This window comes from Parus major, chromosome 17, assembly GCF_001522545.3.
Source record: "Parus major isolate Abel chromosome 17, Parus_major1.1, whole genome shotgun sequence".
Taxonomy (NCBI): Eukaryota; Metazoa; Chordata; class Aves; order Passeriformes; family Paridae; genus Parus; species Parus major.
In genome coordinates, this window is record NC_031785.1 from 1,569,011 (window position 1) to 1,586,902 (window position 17,892).

At 43.0% G+C, this 17,892-nt stretch overlaps 2 protein-coding genes and 1 long non-coding RNA gene across 7 annotated transcripts in view; 1 reads left to right on the top strand and 2 right to left on the bottom strand.

Moving 5' to 3' along the window:
- Nucleotides 1–1,470, bottom strand: part of LOC107211952 — a 30,229-nt gene extending 28,759 nt beyond the window's left edge. Inside the window, exon 1 of the long non-coding RNA XR_004499654.1 lies at nt 1,394–1,470. This is a non-coding gene — a long non-coding RNA (uncharacterized LOC107211952). The remainder of the gene's footprint in view (nt 1–1,393) is intronic.
- Nucleotides 1–10,245, top strand: part of STRBP (spermatid perinuclear RNA binding protein) — a 50,838-nt gene extending 40,593 nt beyond the window's left edge. The window contains exon 18 of one of the 2 annotated variants that reach the window (XM_033518435.1): nt 10,022–10,245. The gene's annotated coding sequence lies outside the window, so the exon portion shown is untranslated. Of the gene's footprint in view, nt 1–805; nt 4,671–10,021 lie in introns of those variants that run through there. The other variant, XM_033518434.1, reaches the window with a different exon arrangement.
- Nucleotides 4,120–17,892, bottom strand: part of RABGAP1 (RAB GTPase activating protein 1) — a 61,114-nt gene continuing 47,341 nt past the window's right edge. For 3 of the 4 annotated variants that reach the window (XM_033518426.1, XM_033518425.1, XM_033518424.1), the window contains 10 exons: nt 17,371–17,514; nt 15,769–15,810; nt 15,253–15,441; nt 12,607–12,699; nt 11,541–11,651; nt 8,749–8,853; nt 8,186–8,269; nt 7,321–7,392; nt 6,646–6,843; nt 4,120–5,837 (listed from right to left, as the gene is read on the bottom strand). In XM_033518426.1, coding sequence (XP_033374317.1) covers nt 5,715–5,837; nt 6,646–6,843; nt 7,321–7,392; nt 8,186–8,269; nt 8,749–8,853; nt 11,541–11,651; nt 12,607–12,699; nt 15,253–15,441; nt 15,769–15,810; nt 17,371–17,514 — 1,161 coding nt within the window. In that variant the 3' untranslated portion in view covers nt 4,120–5,714. The remainder of the gene's footprint in view (nt 5,838–6,645; nt 6,844–7,320; nt 7,393–8,185; nt 8,270–8,748; nt 8,854–11,540; nt 11,652–12,606; nt 12,700–15,252; nt 15,442–15,768; nt 15,811–17,370; nt 17,515–17,892) is intronic. The other variant, XM_015644553.3, reaches the window with a different exon arrangement.

The following is a 17,892-nucleotide window of genomic DNA, read 5'->3' on the forward strand; positions in this document are numbered from 1 at the left end:
TAAACTGACCAGGCACATCAGGAAACTGCATCAGGAGTCATTCCAGTGTCCCCTCCCAAAGGACATTTATGAATGTGGCTCCAAGGCCCCCTTTCCCCATCACACCACCAGCTCTGCGCATGGACAGATGCTCACAGCAGGGAGTTTAAACACACAGCTTGGATGTTTTCATGGCACACACTAACTGTGCTCAGCATGAGGAGGGCTTCTGCTCAGAGCTGGCAGCCTGCAAGTCTCATCTCTTCTGCACCTTCTGGAGCCTCAGAGCCCAGTGTGCCTGTGATTCCATCTTAAACACTGCAGCACTTTCCTAAAAATCATGACTTTTGTCACACAAGCTGTTGATTAAGATGGACCCCTCCAACTCCATAACTGAACCAGCCTGCTCAATGCCATGAAACAACCTGCACTTGGGATTCTTGATCACCTCCAGTTGCTGCCATGTTAAGCCACATGTCAAGGGCCTGTGAGATCTTGAGAGACCAACTCACGTCACTTTTAGCTGTAACTCAAGCCACTATAGCTGATTAAAACATACTTTTGCCCTAACGTCTTAACCAACTAACATTTTAAGTTTTTTGTATTCTGAAAAACTTCTGTGATACACTTTTGCTATAAAGTTTGCTACATCTTCTATCTCAACCATTATTAATAAACAGAGGATCAGAATGATTTACCTGTAAGTTCAAGGTGTATTAGAAACGCATCCCAGAGATTTATTTCCAAGACATTTCAATTTTAGACTTCCTCCTAGCAGATCATTTTTGCACAAGGCCATAATACAACTTTCTGATCATCTCTGCAGGACTTCTAGGAGGAACCCATGAATTACTTAACCAGCAGTCAGTGGTGCAACTGGCTTTTCATGCAGCTTCTCCAAGGGGAGAACAGCCCACGGCAGCCACTCATCACATTATAGATCAAACAGTTCCACTTTATTAGCTCTCAGACCCTATTTCAAAGGTTTCCACTTCAGAAGGCCTCAGCTCAGACCTGCCTGTGACAGGCTGCCATGAATATCACCCACGTCCTGCTGAAAGGCTGCTGCATGGGAAGAACTCACTGTCTGCCTCAGCCTGAGGTGCCTGGGGGAGGGGGGGGGTGTCTGTAAGCGTTAAAGAACAGACGAGGCCATTTAAACCCCGTGCAAATTAAGGCGAAAATTTTACACCTTCTCCACAAGGGCCATTAATGCACTGCAAGTTCTGCACAGGTTTTCCCCAAAGTATCACTCATCTCCAGCGCTTATTGTTTGGATCGAAAGCTCTGCTGTCCTCCGCTGCCCTGGTGCTCTTCTATCACTCTGGTGATCTGCATGGTTCCCTCAGGAAGCACCGCCCCGCCCAAAGGCCGCTGCTCCCCTCCAGCCCAGCGGTGTGCCCGCACTTCGCACCTTCTTCCCGCCGGACAGGCCCTGCCCGGGCCCCGCTCCAAGGCTCCTTCCCCGGCACCGCGCCTCTGCTTCCCCGGCCCTCACGGCAAACAAAATGGCGACGCTGGAGCCTCCACACCCAAGGGCTGATCCCGCTGTCAATCACCCGCCAGCCTATCAGAGCTCGCCGCGGGCCCCGACGGCCCCGCCCCCGCGAAAAGCGCGGGAAAGTGTGAGGGCTGAGGAGGCACCCGGCGAGGTCTGAGGAGCCGGAGCGTGTGGGGTGGTCTTCGAGCCCCTCCTTGGATAAATCCACCTCAAACAGCCCGGTTCTACTTCAGTTAGCTCAGTTCCACTCATCCCCCATTCAGAAGGAACTTACATCGCCATGCGAAAAACCTTGACTTCAATGTTAAACTCAACAAACATGGCTCTCAAGCAGAGCCCTCCTGCTCGCCTTACAGCCCGAGTTTCATACCGTGCCTGTGGGCAGATTATCCCGAGGGAAAGCCCTCAGTTCCGGATTACGCTGTCGTGCTCGTTAGTATGCAGAAAACACAGCAAAACCAAGCCTGTGTTGCTCAAATGCATTAGGATGGATGTGCAGTGGCAAATTCTAGGAAAATCTCTTATGAAGAGACCTTGATGGTCTTTGGCAATAGAGGAGGAAAAGCACTGCACAATAAAGTGATGGGAAAAGGCGGAAAAATTAAATTAGAAAGCAACCCCCTGAGTGTCCACTGAGGCTCATTTCCTGTTTTTTTTTTATTATTATTATTCAGGAAGGACTGTCAGTTCAATCTGTGGGCTCACAGGAGCTTCCCTGATCCATCAGGGCTCTGGGCACGAGGCTGGGTGAGCCGCCCGCCTGCCGTGCTGCCCCCGCACCCGCCAGGGCTGGAAAACCTCCCTGGATTAAACTCTTATGTTAGGCACCTCCAAAGTATCTAAAGTTAGGCTGGATGAATGTGAGCCAAGCTGTTGAACAGATGGAGTGAAATCCTCCTCTTGATAACAGGAACTTTATATCACTGCCACAGATAAGAAGGGCAGCTAAAAAAAAGTCAGGGAGGTAGTTATATAAATTTCAAGACGGCTTACCAGCAATGCTTAAAGGTAAAACTTTCCGATAGATCCTGAATATCCACTTCCAGCTGTGGACCCTGAGCTGCCAAGAAGTTCTGCAATACAAATGAGATTGTGACACTCGAGCTCCCACACCGAGACCATTGGAACTTAATGATACAGCACAAACACGCAAAGCATTTGGAAGCTGGAGCCTGGGGCACCGGAGATTAATCCCAGCATCAGCACGCTGGCACTGAGCTGGAGCTCAGTACTCAAACCCAGCTGAGGCACATGTGAACAGAAAGGTGACTGACTACCAGAAAATAACAATCTCATTAATGCCCCAAATGCTTCCAAACACACTCATTCCTTTTCTCTTACAGGGCTGAACAGTACTTGTGCTTACAGCAGCTCTGACTCAATGTGGTTTTCTACCTTCCTTATTCATAGTTTTGAGTATCTGCAAATTCAATTTCATCATCTTAAAACTGACCTGCTTCCTTGTCTTTCCATGTAATTGTGCTTCCAAAGATGCACATCTCAGCACTGGATTCATTTTTCATAATTAACTGTGGATATTTTAGATGGACTTGGATGTGAAATACATTGCTAATATTCATTTCCGAGCACCAAAACCCTCAGGTAGGCATCTAAAATAATCCATGACTGGAAACTGACTATAAAGTGCTTTGGATGCAATGCTGTGAAGCAATTATGCATGTTCTGCATCCATACTAAAAGGGGAGTATATGTTGCACGCAATCTGAAGATAATTTTTATTTAGAGAGTAGAAGAAATCTGAACAATAAAGCAGCTTTTGCTCTTCCTTTAAGTACCTCATTTTTGGAGGAAAGTACACTATTACACTATTTCCCAGACCCTTTGAGGAAGACAAGTGGATAAAGTGTTCTTGGGTTGCTTCCTCCTGTCCCCTACTTACCTTTAAAACTTTCTCTAAAGGTTGCAATTATTGAGAAACTGCAGAACTGCCCATACCAAGGGATGCACCTCTGTGAAGACAAAGCAGTGGAGACCAAGCACAACCACATAATACCATTGTCTTAAAGCAAAATATGGCTGTAAAAGTGGCATCACAGCAGCCTCCTAGAGCAGGGCTGCTTTCTGAGCCACCTTTGGTGGTTTTGGTGACGAGAATCCATTTGTTCTCCTGGTTATCTCTGCAGAACACAGGGCTGGGGAGCGGAGCTGCCCTGTGACCCAGTCAGTGCAGCCCTGAAGTCATGAAGGCTCAGCCATGGCTACAAAACCCTGCTGAAGATGCCATGAACCACACTTGACCCCAAATTTGTTACTGATGGTGATAAGCAGAGATAGCCTACATTTATTTTGCAGATTCAAGCAGAATTTGGAGGGCCAGGGAAAAAAAAAATGTTCTAAATTGGACATGTTTGAGAAATACTGAGTCACAAGTTTCAAGCTGCACAAGGTCATTTTTGCAGTTTCTTTTTTCAAAGCAAACCCTAGATTTTATTATATAAAACCAGTGTTGGCAGCACTCAGAACATGCAGTCTTTTTTAGCAAAGCCCTTTGCAGCATGACTGTGGTTTCAGTCTTTGAGAAGCCTGCAGATGCTACTGCTTCTACTTTAAGAAGAGAATTAGCTTTATATTGCAAAATATTTAATAATTTTCTGTGCAAATGAAATGAAACAACAAAATAGTTATACAATTTTACTAGTTTATATTTCAATTCATAAAGTATACACACTGCAAGTATGCTACCACAATGTCCACGCATCTAATATTGATGGAGTTACAGTATTTTTTTTTTTTGGTATTAAACAATAGAGATAATGTATGCAGTTAAGGAAAAAAAGCTTGGACATAGCATGTTCTATCCTGTAGTTACAGAGTACATTAGCTAGCATTAGTACAGTAAACAAGAAAAAGTTAGAAATACAAAATAAACCAAATATCTTTATATACAAACCAGTGCCTCTTATTGTTACCAGCTTATACTCACACTGCACACAAAATTTATCCACTGATGCAATAGATACTTCAGCATAACACAAAACCATTATAAATTAAAAAAATTACAAGGTGCAAAACTCCATTCTACAGCTTTCTGGTGAGAACTCAATACAATCCAAGGAATGAGAACTCCAAGCACGTTTAGCACCTATTAGTGCAACTGCATCGAGCGTGAAAAATGACCTACACCACCTCAGAACGCTACCAGGGAAGCGAATTGGACAGCTAGAGATGCTCGCAGCTACACTCACGCTGTGATTTTTGCCTCATATATATCTCAGTTTATTGTTTCTTTGTCCCATTCATACCTATGTGCAAAACTAAAACCTGGGAGCTCTGTCGGAGCTCCGCAGAAGGCCTGCTACAGCCGGGTAAAAACAAACAAACAAAAACAAAACAGAAACCTGACAAAACCCAGACAGACTCCATTGAATGTCAGACCATCCACATAATTCATATTATCAGCAGTCCTGGTGCTGGGGATTTGAATGCTGTTGATATGTGGATCAAACAATATGACACAAGTGAAACGGAAATTTGCCCACAATTCCGATTATTCTTGTCTAGCACTTTGACAAGTCTCCCAGCCTCCGGTGGCGAATTTGTTTGGCAGCCTGTGCCAAAAAAGCCCAGAGTTGCATAGAATTGATTAGTAACAGAAAGAAATGCCAAACACAGAGAGATGGATGCTGCATCTACTAAAACAAAGTGGGGTTGCTCGACAGGAATGCTGAAATCATCCCCATTCATAAAGCAAAACATGTCACCTCCTACTCTCCATTTCCTACCTCTGGGGACTGCTTTCTGGCACTGATGTAGTTCTTGATAAACTTATATTTTTTTGTTGCATTTTTTCCTTTTTTTTTTTCTTTTTTCTTTTTAACTTTGTTAGTGACACTTTTCCTTTCAAATAAAATATTAAAAAAGGTTATAACTGTAAAAAAAGCTATCATATGTAAACTTAACAATTAGGGTTTGGTAAGTTCTCGTACCTAGTCTGTGAAAAGCCTCCAGCCAGACGCAGAATGGAGTGTTTCTCTGAAGAGCTTCAACCTAGCTACATCACCTGTTAAATATCAGTAGTATGAACATCCCATGTCTAGCAATAAAAACTCTCTTGTGTTTCCATCCTCTTTATCACTGACCTATTGAAATCCTGACATGCTGTGTTTCTATTATATTTACATTCTGGTCCTCTCATGTCTCAGAATTAAACATCTGGCCAAGGAAGGCAACAAAAGGTGTTGTGTTAAGAAGGTGTGTTTGACAGAACTGCTTTTCAACAAGTCTCTTTTCCTTGGACTCCAGTCACTGTTTTTATAGAGCTTATTGTTCTATTGAACCACGTTTTCTTTGCAGCTTGTACTTCATTCAGGGCCAGACCCAAATGGTGCTCCAAATCCTGCAAACAGAAGAGTAACTTCATTATTTTGTTACATATTCAGAGCACAGGGTTATAGGAGTTAAACCTAGAAGGCTCTAGAACATCTACAAACTCTTGGCCACTTAAGAAGTTAAACAAGTCTTACATAAATTAAAAGCAGCAAATTAAGCTGACAAAGAGAAAAAAAAAAGCTTCGAAAAGCAAAACAAGACTTGTGTCATTGCCCTTAGTGAAACATTCTGCTTTCTTCAGTACATCCAAACTCTTTAATTCTCTTCCATCTGAGGAGAAGCTATTCCCACAGGAAGTGGACTTTCTACAAACTAATTTTTACCTTTCTGTGAAAAAGCTGCACTGATGTATCAGTTTTAGGCTAAAAGCGCAATGTTGTCATATTTTACAGAAATACTTCAGGTACCTGGAGTGCTTTGCAATCGTGTTTTAAGAAACATGTCTAACATTTGTCAATGTTACTTCTTCATTTAGCACTGATTGTGAGATAAAGACATGCATGATTCAGTACTCTGTCAGAGCTTGGGCTCCTTCCAAGCAGTTGCAGGAGATCAGGCAGCCAGCACTGCACTGCAGACAGGCAGATGTCTGGAAGCTATAGTGGCTGCTAAATACAGTTCATGCAATTTCAATTATATCGTCTGCATACAGCAAGTTTCAGACTCAGTGTTTGGTTAAATAACCCATGCAGGAAATAGCAGGTTACGGTTTCAACCAACAGGATCTGTTCCAATCCTTCTACAACTCACACACACATTTTTCTAGGAATGCAGACATGCTGTACAGACTACAAAACAAACTTCCAGAGCATTACCTGTATTTTACATTCCGCCTCCACAAGCTGCAGCTTGGTCTGGGCCAGCTCAAGTTCCATTTCCCTCAGCTGGTTCTTCAGTGTTTCCTTCTCCTCATCTGTGTCCTCGTCTGAACCATCCTTGGCAGTGCTGGCAGCCTTCACACGGCCTTCCTTATTGAAGAACTCGCGGCAGTGCTCGCAGTCATCCACCTTTTGCTAAAGTAAACACCTGGCTGTGAGCGACGTGCTGGGGAGTGATGGAAGCCTGCTCCTGCCCCTGCTCTGGGAGAGCAGCTCAACACCAGAGAAGCCACTCATGGGAACTTTTGGGGAGGCCCAGCCGAGCAGGAGCTCCTGCCAACCCCAGACTCGTGGCTTTGGAAACACTGCTGTGTTATTTTGTTCCAGTAATGGACTCTGTCGTTCCCCCCCCCCCATTACTTTAAGGTAAAAGACATTCAGAGAATCTCTTCCAGAAAAAAAAAGACCCCTCAAAAATACCCCAGCATCAACATTAGCACGTAACTGCTACGGCATCAGAGGGCTCATCTTTTCCAACAGATCTCCCCCTTATAATCTTCTACCTATGACTCTCAGCCACTATTTTAGTAATGAAATAAATTGTGTGTCTGCTGCTATGATTTTGCTAAGAGATTGAAAGATTGTAGACAGTGGATCTATATGGTCTCTTACCCGTATTTTCTCAATTTCAGCTTTATTTGCTGTTTGTTGCTTTTCCAGTCGCTCACTCAGCTGGGAACAAATCTGACAAGCAAAATTATGTTACCAGATCATTCATAAATGTAAATTCCCTCCCAAATGAATGCTAAAGCACAAATAAATGCTGCTGCAATATTAACATGGATAGTCTAAGGACTCTTAGAAAGCTAGAAAAATTGGGACACTCCATTAAGCTGTCTCACTGTACATTTTTCCATTCTCTACATATTCTTCTATCCCCACAGGAAAAGGTGCAGTTCCAACATAAGTTATTAACAGTTTGGCCTTGCTAAAGGAGCCAGAAAAGGTTAGGAATAGCATGGCCCTTTTGTTGCCTTTGGGAAAAAAGAACAGGCAAGACAGAGTAGTAAAAAAACCTAACTCATTCCCTGAGACCTGATATGGGCCTGCTAAAGGGACACATGAATTTGCTCCCTTGATACCTTCTGATCAGGAGCTTGATTGCCAAAGCAAAGCCTTGAAAGGAGAAAGGCATCTCTTTTTTTTTATTTCTGAGGAGCATTTGATTGACAAAGGGAAGGTGAGAGAGAAGCTTTTTTTGGCATGAGGTGAACCTTTGATATCCAAGAGCCCGTTTGAACAAGGTTTGGCTCTAACTGCTGATCTACAAATACCTGCATCAGGGGCAAACAGGACTGACCACTTCAGGATCTTAGCCAAAGAAAATGCAAAACCAGCCACAGGCTTCCCATTTACAACAGCTAAATTGTGTCTTCAAATGCATGGCACAGATGACATTGATTTCCAGAAATCTCCTAAAATACCTGGAAGTCTTGTACTTTAATAACAAACCACATCATCATGAAGTTGTACTTACCTGTTTGTAGTCACCAATAATAGAGCTGTTCTTTCTGATCTCTGACTCTGCCTTGTCTAGTTCCCTACGACACATTTCCTTCAGCTGTAGGGACAAAAAAACAAGACAAAAAGGAAAGGGTTTATATGGTTGTAGTCAGGAAAATACCCAGGTGTTATTTCCTCCTTCTCCTTAACCTCACTGCTCTGCTCTACCCTGGGATCCAGAGTTCAGCTCAGCTCCATGCGGGCAGGGAAAAGCCAGGCTTTGGTGGCCATCATTGACAGAACAGTGGACTAGCCAAGGAAAGGAAGGGTTCAAAAAGTGCTGACAGCTGAAGTCCTGCACTGCCTCTGTGTGCAGCATCTGGCACAGGCTGTGACTTTGTGATTTCAAGTTAAAAATTCTCCACCCTATGAAGCACCTGGCAGGAAAATGCCAAATTCTGCTTTGCTGACGTCCTTTACACCACAGAATAGGGACAAACATGACTTAGAACATTAAGCCCTTCCCACACTTGTCACTTTTTATTTTTATCATTTCTGTACTGTACAGAACAGTGAGAATGACAGAAATGCCCCAACCTGAGCAGATTCTTCCTCCAGGCGCCTCTTTTCTTCTTCTGCATCAATCAGCTTCTGTTTGGTCATTAGCAGCTCCTTATTGAGGGCATCTGCCTTCTCCTCTGCCTGAAACACAGAGTGGAGGCTGAGCAGAGGCTGTGCCTCCACCAGGACAGAGACAAGAGTGCAGCCATTCCAGTCTTACTAAGGTTTAGTTCACTGTTATCAAAAACAGTAAAACTTTATTCTGAAAATTATTTTTCTGAAACTTCCCATCTGCAATAGGCAAGGCAGCAACACATCAAAATTAACGATATGTACCACTGTATTCCAGCCCTCCAAAATGCCTCCCTGAATTCAGTGGTTAATTTTAGCAAAACTGGAGTAGGGATTGCTCCAAAGAAATCAAATACCAAAAATAAGTTTCATTTTCTTGTCCAGTCTGGAAGTTGACCAATACATTCTGAAGACAACAAAAGGCCCAGAACAGCTCACAATGTGCAAGATCAGTAAAAGACTATAACCAGCTCAGACCTAAGTTTAATTTGCAAACATTCAACCTTGCAATGAAAACAGAATTAATGAAAAATGCCTCTAGAACATTTAAAAAGCCCCCAGAACTCTTATGACACTTCCCAATGGATGTCATACCATCCCAGAAAATACTGCATGAAAAACTGCGCTGCCAAAGCAATCACAAGTCAGGCCCCTCTCTCCTTCCTCCTTAAGGGAAAGAAATGTCCCACCTGAAACCAACAAATCCCTTTTTACTGCAGTTTTTTAAGTAGAAAAATATATTGTTGAAAAATTTAAAGCTCTTTATAAACTACTAAAACTCTGCAAAGTTAAGATATCTTTTCCTGTCTCATACACACAACACAGCACTTCCCAATAGGTGTATGGATTCTACATAAAAATAGATCAATAACTCAACTGATATATAAAATCTTCTGAAAGTAGCTGTACCAATTCCCTTCAAAGAAAGAAAATCAAAAAGTGAATTTTAGTCCCTTAAAGTCCTGCTGATCCTTTAAAACGGACAGCAAAGGTAAAGAGAACATCTTTTCATTACAGACGGGGTTTAAGCTGTTTTAAAGTTAAAGAACACTGGGATGTAGGAGCCCAACAACAGTAGAAAAAGGAAGCCTATTTTCTGGTCTAGTGAAAGGATATTATGGAAATTCTTGTATTTCCAAATGCTTTGTTTTGATCTTTTAGGTTGCAGATTTCAGACATGCCATGTAGGTATCAGAAAAGGTGTGTTAAAAAATATCCTTTGGTACTTTCCTTTCAGGACCTCAGGCTGGCAGAATGAAGCTTATCACTTCAGGATCCAATTAGAAGAATTAATCATGTCCTAAAGTAGGATCAAACCTACCTATCTCCTCCCAGGGGATAACCCAAATGCTGCCAACATCATTTGCCATCTTTGAATACAAGACTATTTTATATATCAGATTAAGCATATCAATTTTACCTAAGTTTGTTCCTCTCCCAGCTCTCCATTAAAAAAAAAAAGTAAAAGTATAACTGTGTCTCATACACGCTCAAGCAGCCACAAACAACAGCTAAAAACTGATAGAAAAAGCTTCTTCAGGACAATTTTTGCTGGAGTTCATGTCCTGAGTGCCACTGCTGGGCTATCACCAGTGTGAAGCTTCTGGGAGCTTCACTAATGAAGGGAAAATACCCAGGTAAGAGGAGGCGAACATACCAATGTGTGGGGAAAACCTGCTTCTATAACATTCTTCTATGATCCACTTTTTAACACCTAAGAACAGGAGATGTAATAAACCCAAACGTCATGAACCAAACCTCATTAAAGCAACATTCACCCATTGGCATCAACATTTACTATGAATAGTTTTCCAACAGCAAGTTTCCAGGAGACCGTGGGAAACCTCAAATCATCTGAGGCAGATCCAATGAAACATTTTAAAGCCTGTCAGCTCCTGCACTGCGCAACTTTCAGAAGTCATTTTCCTTTGAGATTTCAGAAATGCACTTATCTTGGTGCAGAACAAGAATGGCAAAACATGAGCACTTGAACTCTTCCCCTCATCTCCCCAAGCAGACAGACTAAATGTGTTGTAGCCTCCCCTGTGCTAGAGATGCCAGTACCTTTCTGTCTCTGCACGTCCTAGAAAAAAAGAAAAAGCATATCCTAATAAAATCTCCCACAGCTGAATATGTAAAGAAGGGAGTGGGACAGCAAGCTGAAAAAAAATCCTGTAACACAAAGCAAACCTGAAGTTTCCTCCTGAGAGCTACTGATTTGGAAACAGCCCAGGATAAGGAGTTCACACGGGCAGATTCCAACAAGCCAAAAGGAAACCACAACATTTTCAGAGTTGCCTGAGGTACCTGAGAACCTGATCCATGCAGAGCCAGACAGACTCAGACTTTCAAGTTTATCAGGCACTTTGCAAAGCCTGTCTGCTGTGAAATTGTATTCATAAAAATCCCAGGAAAACACAAGCCAGCATCCATGTTATGATCTCTGTGATGGTTCAAAGACTAGACACACCTCTTGCTAGACTTCCAAAGAGAAAAGAAAGAAACTACTCAAGTACAGGCTCTCCTTTCCCTCCAGTCACTCTGAATGCTTTTCAGAGTAATGAGTATTTCAGTCAGCACTCCTGTTTCCCATGGATCTCTGTCCCAGGCCTATACATAGTCAGTGTGCAATATGGATGTGGAGGAAGGAATCCTGCCCCACACAAAAAAAGTACTCCATGTATCTCCTCTCCAGTGAGAGAAGGTACAAGGAGTCAGCCCTTGTCTGCCCCAGACAGCCTGAGGACATGACTTACATTGTCCAAGTCCTTCCTCAGTGCAATCTTGCTGGTGACCAGCTCGTGGGCGAGGTCGTCGTTCTCCTGCTCCAGTCTCATGTTGGCTTCCTGCAGGCGCCGGTTCTCGCGCTGGGGGAACACAAAGGGGCTGCCCAGGTGAGTGTCTGCCACACTCAGCTTCCTGTGCCTGCACACAAATGCCCACCTTGCATCTCCAGGATGCAAAGACAACTCTAACTGCATAAAATTCCCCGGGACAAAACTACAGCCATAGTAAAATGTAAAATAAATACAGGATTAGCCTTGAGAAGACACCAGGTACAGTAACTCTGCACAGCCATTACTTTTTGAGCTACAGAAATGTTTTTGAAGCCTGCAATAGTAGGGATATCATTGTGCCATCGATACCTTGCCAGGAGTTTCCTACAAGTACTGCTTTACTTGGCTAAGAATTGAATTTGCATGCTAGAAACAGGTAAGAGAGGAGAATCCTGGGAAAAATACTCAATTTTCTCTCTCCTGTTACAACTCCCAGCACATAGATAGATACTAAAGAAAGTTTATATAAAACTTCTCTGATTAAAATACATGAATTTATTGTATCTATGTCTCTGTGTGTGTAATTGTGGTATGTGTATGCATATGTAACTTTACATGTGTAATTCATGCTGTATTACATTTATTTGGTAAATAAACTATTTATAAAAGTATATGCTTACTGCAGTATACATCAGTTGAAACTAGGAAGAGGAGTAAAGGCAGGAGCATAACCATGGAAGGCAGAGTTAGAATCAGTCAGGCATTTCCTTTCTGTTCATGGCTTGTGCTGCAGTCAGCACGTTAAACAGGCTCTACTGAACCAGCTCTATAAGCCCAAATAAAAATTCATACTATTCCTTTTCTTGCACAGCTGGGCTCACAACAACCCCATCCTGATCAATGCTGCAAACAGAGAGACATTCCCTTCATGTTCATGGAGCTGATTCCCCTGTTGCATTCAAATTGGTCAGAAAACAAAACCAGCTCAAAAAAGAGTCAAAGTGCAATTTGCTGTTTGTTAAGACTGGAGAAGGTAAAGCATTACCTCAAATCTTTCTATAGGATCCTCCTGTTGAGCCTGCTGCTCTCTCATGGTATGATATTCCTTTTCATATTTCTTCAGCTTCTTCTGGCTAATCTAAATTAAAGCAGCCCATTAGTTCCTGCCCAGAACATCAATAAAAGAACACAACACACACAGGGTTATGGAACAAGCTTCAGGCAACTCCTGCCTTCTACAAAGCACAGCTCAAGGCTTCACCCAAGTTCTGAGCGTCAAACCCTCAGGTGTGGTCAAAAACTTGGTTCCACTCAATATAATGACAGCAGCCTCCTCCTGTGGAATACAGGAAAGGTTTCAAAAGGCACCCAGAGCATCCTGTCCAAGCTCCCCTTGGTGCTGCACAGCTCCCTGGTGCTCCACACACTGCAGAGCTTCAGCAGAACAGAACCCTGCCAGACGTGGCTCATTTCTGGACTGGCCTGATGCTGAGTCCTCTTCAGCTGCTTTTTCAGCTGTAACATTTATCACCACACAGAAGCATTTGGTTTACTTTACATGAGACTGTAAATGCTGAAAGGGCAAGTGCAGGCTCAGCTGACATTTCTGCCAGTGTCACTCAAGCCCAGCAGAAAACAGCCCGAGCTGCCGAAGTGTCTGGGCAAGCAGCAGCACCTCAGTGCTCTGTCCCTGGCTCTGACACACACAGCCCCAGCAAAGCCACCCTCACAGGCCCCCAGATTCCCCTTCTGTGACAAGGGACAGAAAGGTGATGCTGAATTCAGTATTTTGTGTCTGGAATTCAAGTCCTGCAGGGACAGGGAACACCAGGGAAGCTGTAACAGATCCTGACCAGTCTGGTGTCACCTGTGCCAGAGGTTACAATGGTTTAGCAACACAGACCATGCCAAGATCACTGTGAGCATTTCACATGCAAGGCATTATACATCTAAATGAAATCTCTAGCATTAAAAGTTGCACTTAAACGTTTATTATTATCCCATTAAACCAAATACATTTAAAAGCTATGGCTAAGATTTCCCCTTTAAAAACCCTTTTTTGAGAAACAGGTTGAATTTTACATGAATAAATGACAGGCAGAATGGAAAACGTGTTTGGTTTCCCTGAAATCTGCTTTTCTCACTAACAACCTTCCTGGGAAGGAGCTGCAGAAAGTGGTGGCCAAGCTCCCTCTAGTGAGAGCTGACCAGAAACACCTCTCTGCACTCGGGGGAATATTTCTTTGGAGATGCCAACCATTACCTGGAGTTGGTCCAACCACACCACAACTGCAGGAGTTATTCCTGCACTCCAGACACCCCCCTACAGAATTAACCCTTCACTGACAATGGAGCCAGTAACTTGAGGAGGTTATTTCACTGCTCTGCCTCTGCTCAAACACTGCCCAAATTTTGGGGTTTCACACCCCAAATCTCCCACAATGTAAAGTCAGATCCTGTGAAGCATCCACCATGCCAGAGGAAAGGAAGGCAGGCACACTACACTATTCTCATCTTCTACTTTTCAAGGGCATTAAGCCATTTTGGCCTTTTTTAGGGGATCTTCAGCAGATTTGTCATTGTCATTAATTCTGGGCACAAGAGGCCTGGGGAAGCCAGCAGGGATTCTGGGTTTGCAGAAATGAACACTGATGTCCCACCACATTTTTTCAGGGGCACTGGAGGCAGCAGCAGCTCTGCAAACATCTGTTGCCCAGAAAGGTGAGCTCCCCATCCCTGGAAGTGCCCAAGGCCAGGCTGGACAGGGCTTGGAGCAACCTGGGATAGAGGAAGGTATTCCTGCCATGGCAGGGGTGTGGAATGAGATGGGCTTTAAGGTCCCTTCTAACCCAAACCATTCTGTGATTCTATGACTTGACAGCAACACTGAGAAGTGACTTTAAGAATCTGGTGTTGTCTCCAGCTGATGACTTCCTGACCTCCTTTCCAGCAGAAATGCTGTTCTAATCACAATGCCCTAGCCAGGCTATTTCTCCCTTCCTATAAATTATTTATTTTGATATCAGGCCCTTATCTGCTCAAAGAAACACTTCCAAATACAGAGCTGGAGATTTCTACTGACAGCAAAGGACTAATATTCTAGGTCAAGGAAAGAAAGTACATGCAGCACTCCCATCAAGACGGTGATGGAGAAGGGTTCTGTGCCGAGCTCAGCAGTGCTCCCTCCACAAGCTCCCCTCTAACCCAGCACCCCAGGACACCATGGGCAGCCTGGCTGTGCCCACTCAGACTTGTGCCCCTCCACACAGCACTGGGAACACAGGCAATTTTGGCAGAGTGGGAAGAAGAACAAGTTGTTATTTGGAAACATAAAAGGCAAATGCACTCATTAGGATGATGTGAACCAGATGCACGTGGAACATTTAATCTGTGGCTAATGCTAAATGATTAGAGAGATAAAATAGCTTTATTCTTGATTATTCTTTAATTTCTACATTAGTTTCACACAAGTTATGCTTGAACTCTGAGCAGAATACTGGTATCCACACTGCTACTGTACCTGGATCACAAAATGCCTGGAATGTTAACACACCAGGGAAGTTGTGTACTTCCACACTGACACTACAAAGAATTCCTCTAGGGAATTTAAGGAAAAAGGACACTTTGAACCATATCAATATATTTGACTCAAAATTAATCTCATGATCACAGCCAATTAACCTGCATTTACCCTTGGAGCTGGAGCCAGGAGCTGCTCCCAGGCTGAGAACAGCAGTTCCTCCCAGCTCACCTTCATGTTGCAGGCCAGCTCCATCAGCTTCTTGGCGTTCTCCTCGGAGCGGTACCGCTTGGGCAGCTGCACTCGGAAGAACTTTAAAGCCCCTTCAAAGTCAGTCAGCAACAAATCATCCTTGGTAGTCTGAAGACAAGGAAAGGAACACCAGTAAAAGCCAATTCTTTACAATTATTGAATACCAGAGACAATAAAGCCACAACAGCTTTGGAAAGCTGCAGTAACATCGCTGCTTCTTAACCTTCTGCAAAGAGTGTTTCTTTCTATTTCTGCAACCTTCTATTCCACCCCCAAAAAAAGCACTGTGCTGCACAGGACATGCCAGATTACAGCACGTGTGCCACAGGCAATTGTTAGCTTCTCAAAAAAACCAATGTATTTTTGTAACAGGCGTCTTAATTTTTATATGGTGCATGAAGATGCATAAATCAAAGTGTAACATTGTATACTCACTTTTAATAATCCCAGTGCAACATTGAAGATAACACTTATTCCCTAGAAAGAAAAAAATAATGACAATATAATTCAATTTCTCAGTATTTACAAGCTTGGATAGGAATTTATTTGGTGGGTTTTGTTGTTTGTCTAGTTTCTGTGAAATGGAGAACCAGCATACATGTGTAACCAGATGCTATATAAATCAAAGGCACAAAGAATGACTTTGCAAACAATCTTTACTGGAGAAGTCATTATAGAGAGCAAAACAATCAACACTGGTTTTACTGCTTCCTTACCAGTCTGAAACTCTAAAATTATGTTGAGCACTTTATTTCTTAATGAGTGGTTGGTCAGCTCAAGACAATTTAACTTTCATACAGCAACTTCTAAAAACAGTGATTCAAATGCAGTAATATATATACCAATATATTAAATTCTGGTCTTCACAAACTGGGATAATTCATGCAATGAAAGAGTGACTCACTTTAGGACAGAGTCCCACAGCATCTATTCTACCTCTACTGCTTAGAAGAGTTCTATTCATATTGTCCAATTAAATTAAATACAAACAGTTCTGTAGTCAGGAGTAGTTCACACCTTCTTCAGGGGTCCCACTCATAATCATGACACATTGCTCATCTTATTTCAGGATCCTGCCTTTCTTCTTCCCACCAAGTTATTCTTTCACTAGTACTTTAAAATGATGAAAAACCCCTTAAAACTTCTCTGTGAGCACATTTACTATTTATGAATTGAAAATGTGTTTCTAAACAAACAAAAGTGATTTTCTCCATACCATCTGCTGCTTTCTATTCCACTGGCACATAGACAAAGCAAGCAGCAGACACAGGGGAAGGGCAAAAACATTGACCAGGAGGTTTGTGAATGCTGAAAGCCTTCAGTAAAGGAAAGGCAGGAAATCAGCCACTTCACAGGAACCAGTGCAGATCCAAGAAGAATGGATGCATAAAGTTACCCAGCAAATCATTAAAAAGCTCAAGGATGCTTCAGTACAAAATGGGATTTGTTCACTGATGGTAGTAAGTGCTGACTGCAATTACACTGCTTACCCACATACCACTACATACACTGTTCCAAACACAGTTACAGACAACATCTCAATATAAAGAATTTTGCTCTCTAAAAATTCTTGCTCTCTAAAGTTGTGAAATATAGAGAGACTTCAAATTTTCCAGGAGAAAAAGGTTCAAGCTTGTCAGATTACCAGCATGAGAGTTAGCTGGGTCATTTTATACAGAATGGCCTCCATGCAATAATATGATAGGAAAAAAAGCCCTATCATTGTGTATAATGTGACTTCAGAAGAGAGGAACCCACAGATTTGTAAATCAGCTCTCATCACACTGTAGAGTCTTCTCACATAGATTCACCAGTGCCATAGGGAATAGAAGATTATAATCTTTTATATAGCTATTGATTCTTAATTTGTTTTTTTAAAATGCTGAGAATCTTTATCATTGCAGAAATGCAACACTTTGACATAAAAATATCACATGCCTTGCTCTGAGAGAACAGATAGTAACAAGGACGTGAACCAAGATAGTGACAAACTGTCAAGAGCTGGGAGCTGTGCAAGTCTCCAATTATAACACATACCTCACACAGGAGTAAGTCAATAATATGGAAGACCATGTAGAGAGGGAATTTTGCAGTGAACAGGGTCAGGAACCACTGGGAAGCATACATGTGTGCTTCAAGGCTGATGTCCAGAAAGTGGTTATACAGATCAGGAATGTATTCCTAAGAGTAAAACAAACAGAAGGTTAATTTAGGCTATTTTGGAGCTGTAACTGAACCCCCAAAGTACAGAAGGAAGCTGGGTAGAGTGACCATCAGTGCAGGGTCCTGCCACCCACTAGGCATGACGGGAATGGGCCTGGGGGCCTCCTGAGGATGCCAAAGGCTTGTCCTGGGGTGGATGCCCAGGGATTTGTCTCAGGTGGACCCTGGGATTTGTCTCAGCAGGGCCCAGCAATGGCTGTGCTGACAGCAGAGCCACTCCAGCTGTCCAGCACATCTGCCTTCAGCAGCACCACACTGCTCCCAAGAGACCTGCTAGAACACCTGGCATGGCCCTTGCTCTCCACCCTTCCTCACAGCTTACAAACACCACTCACC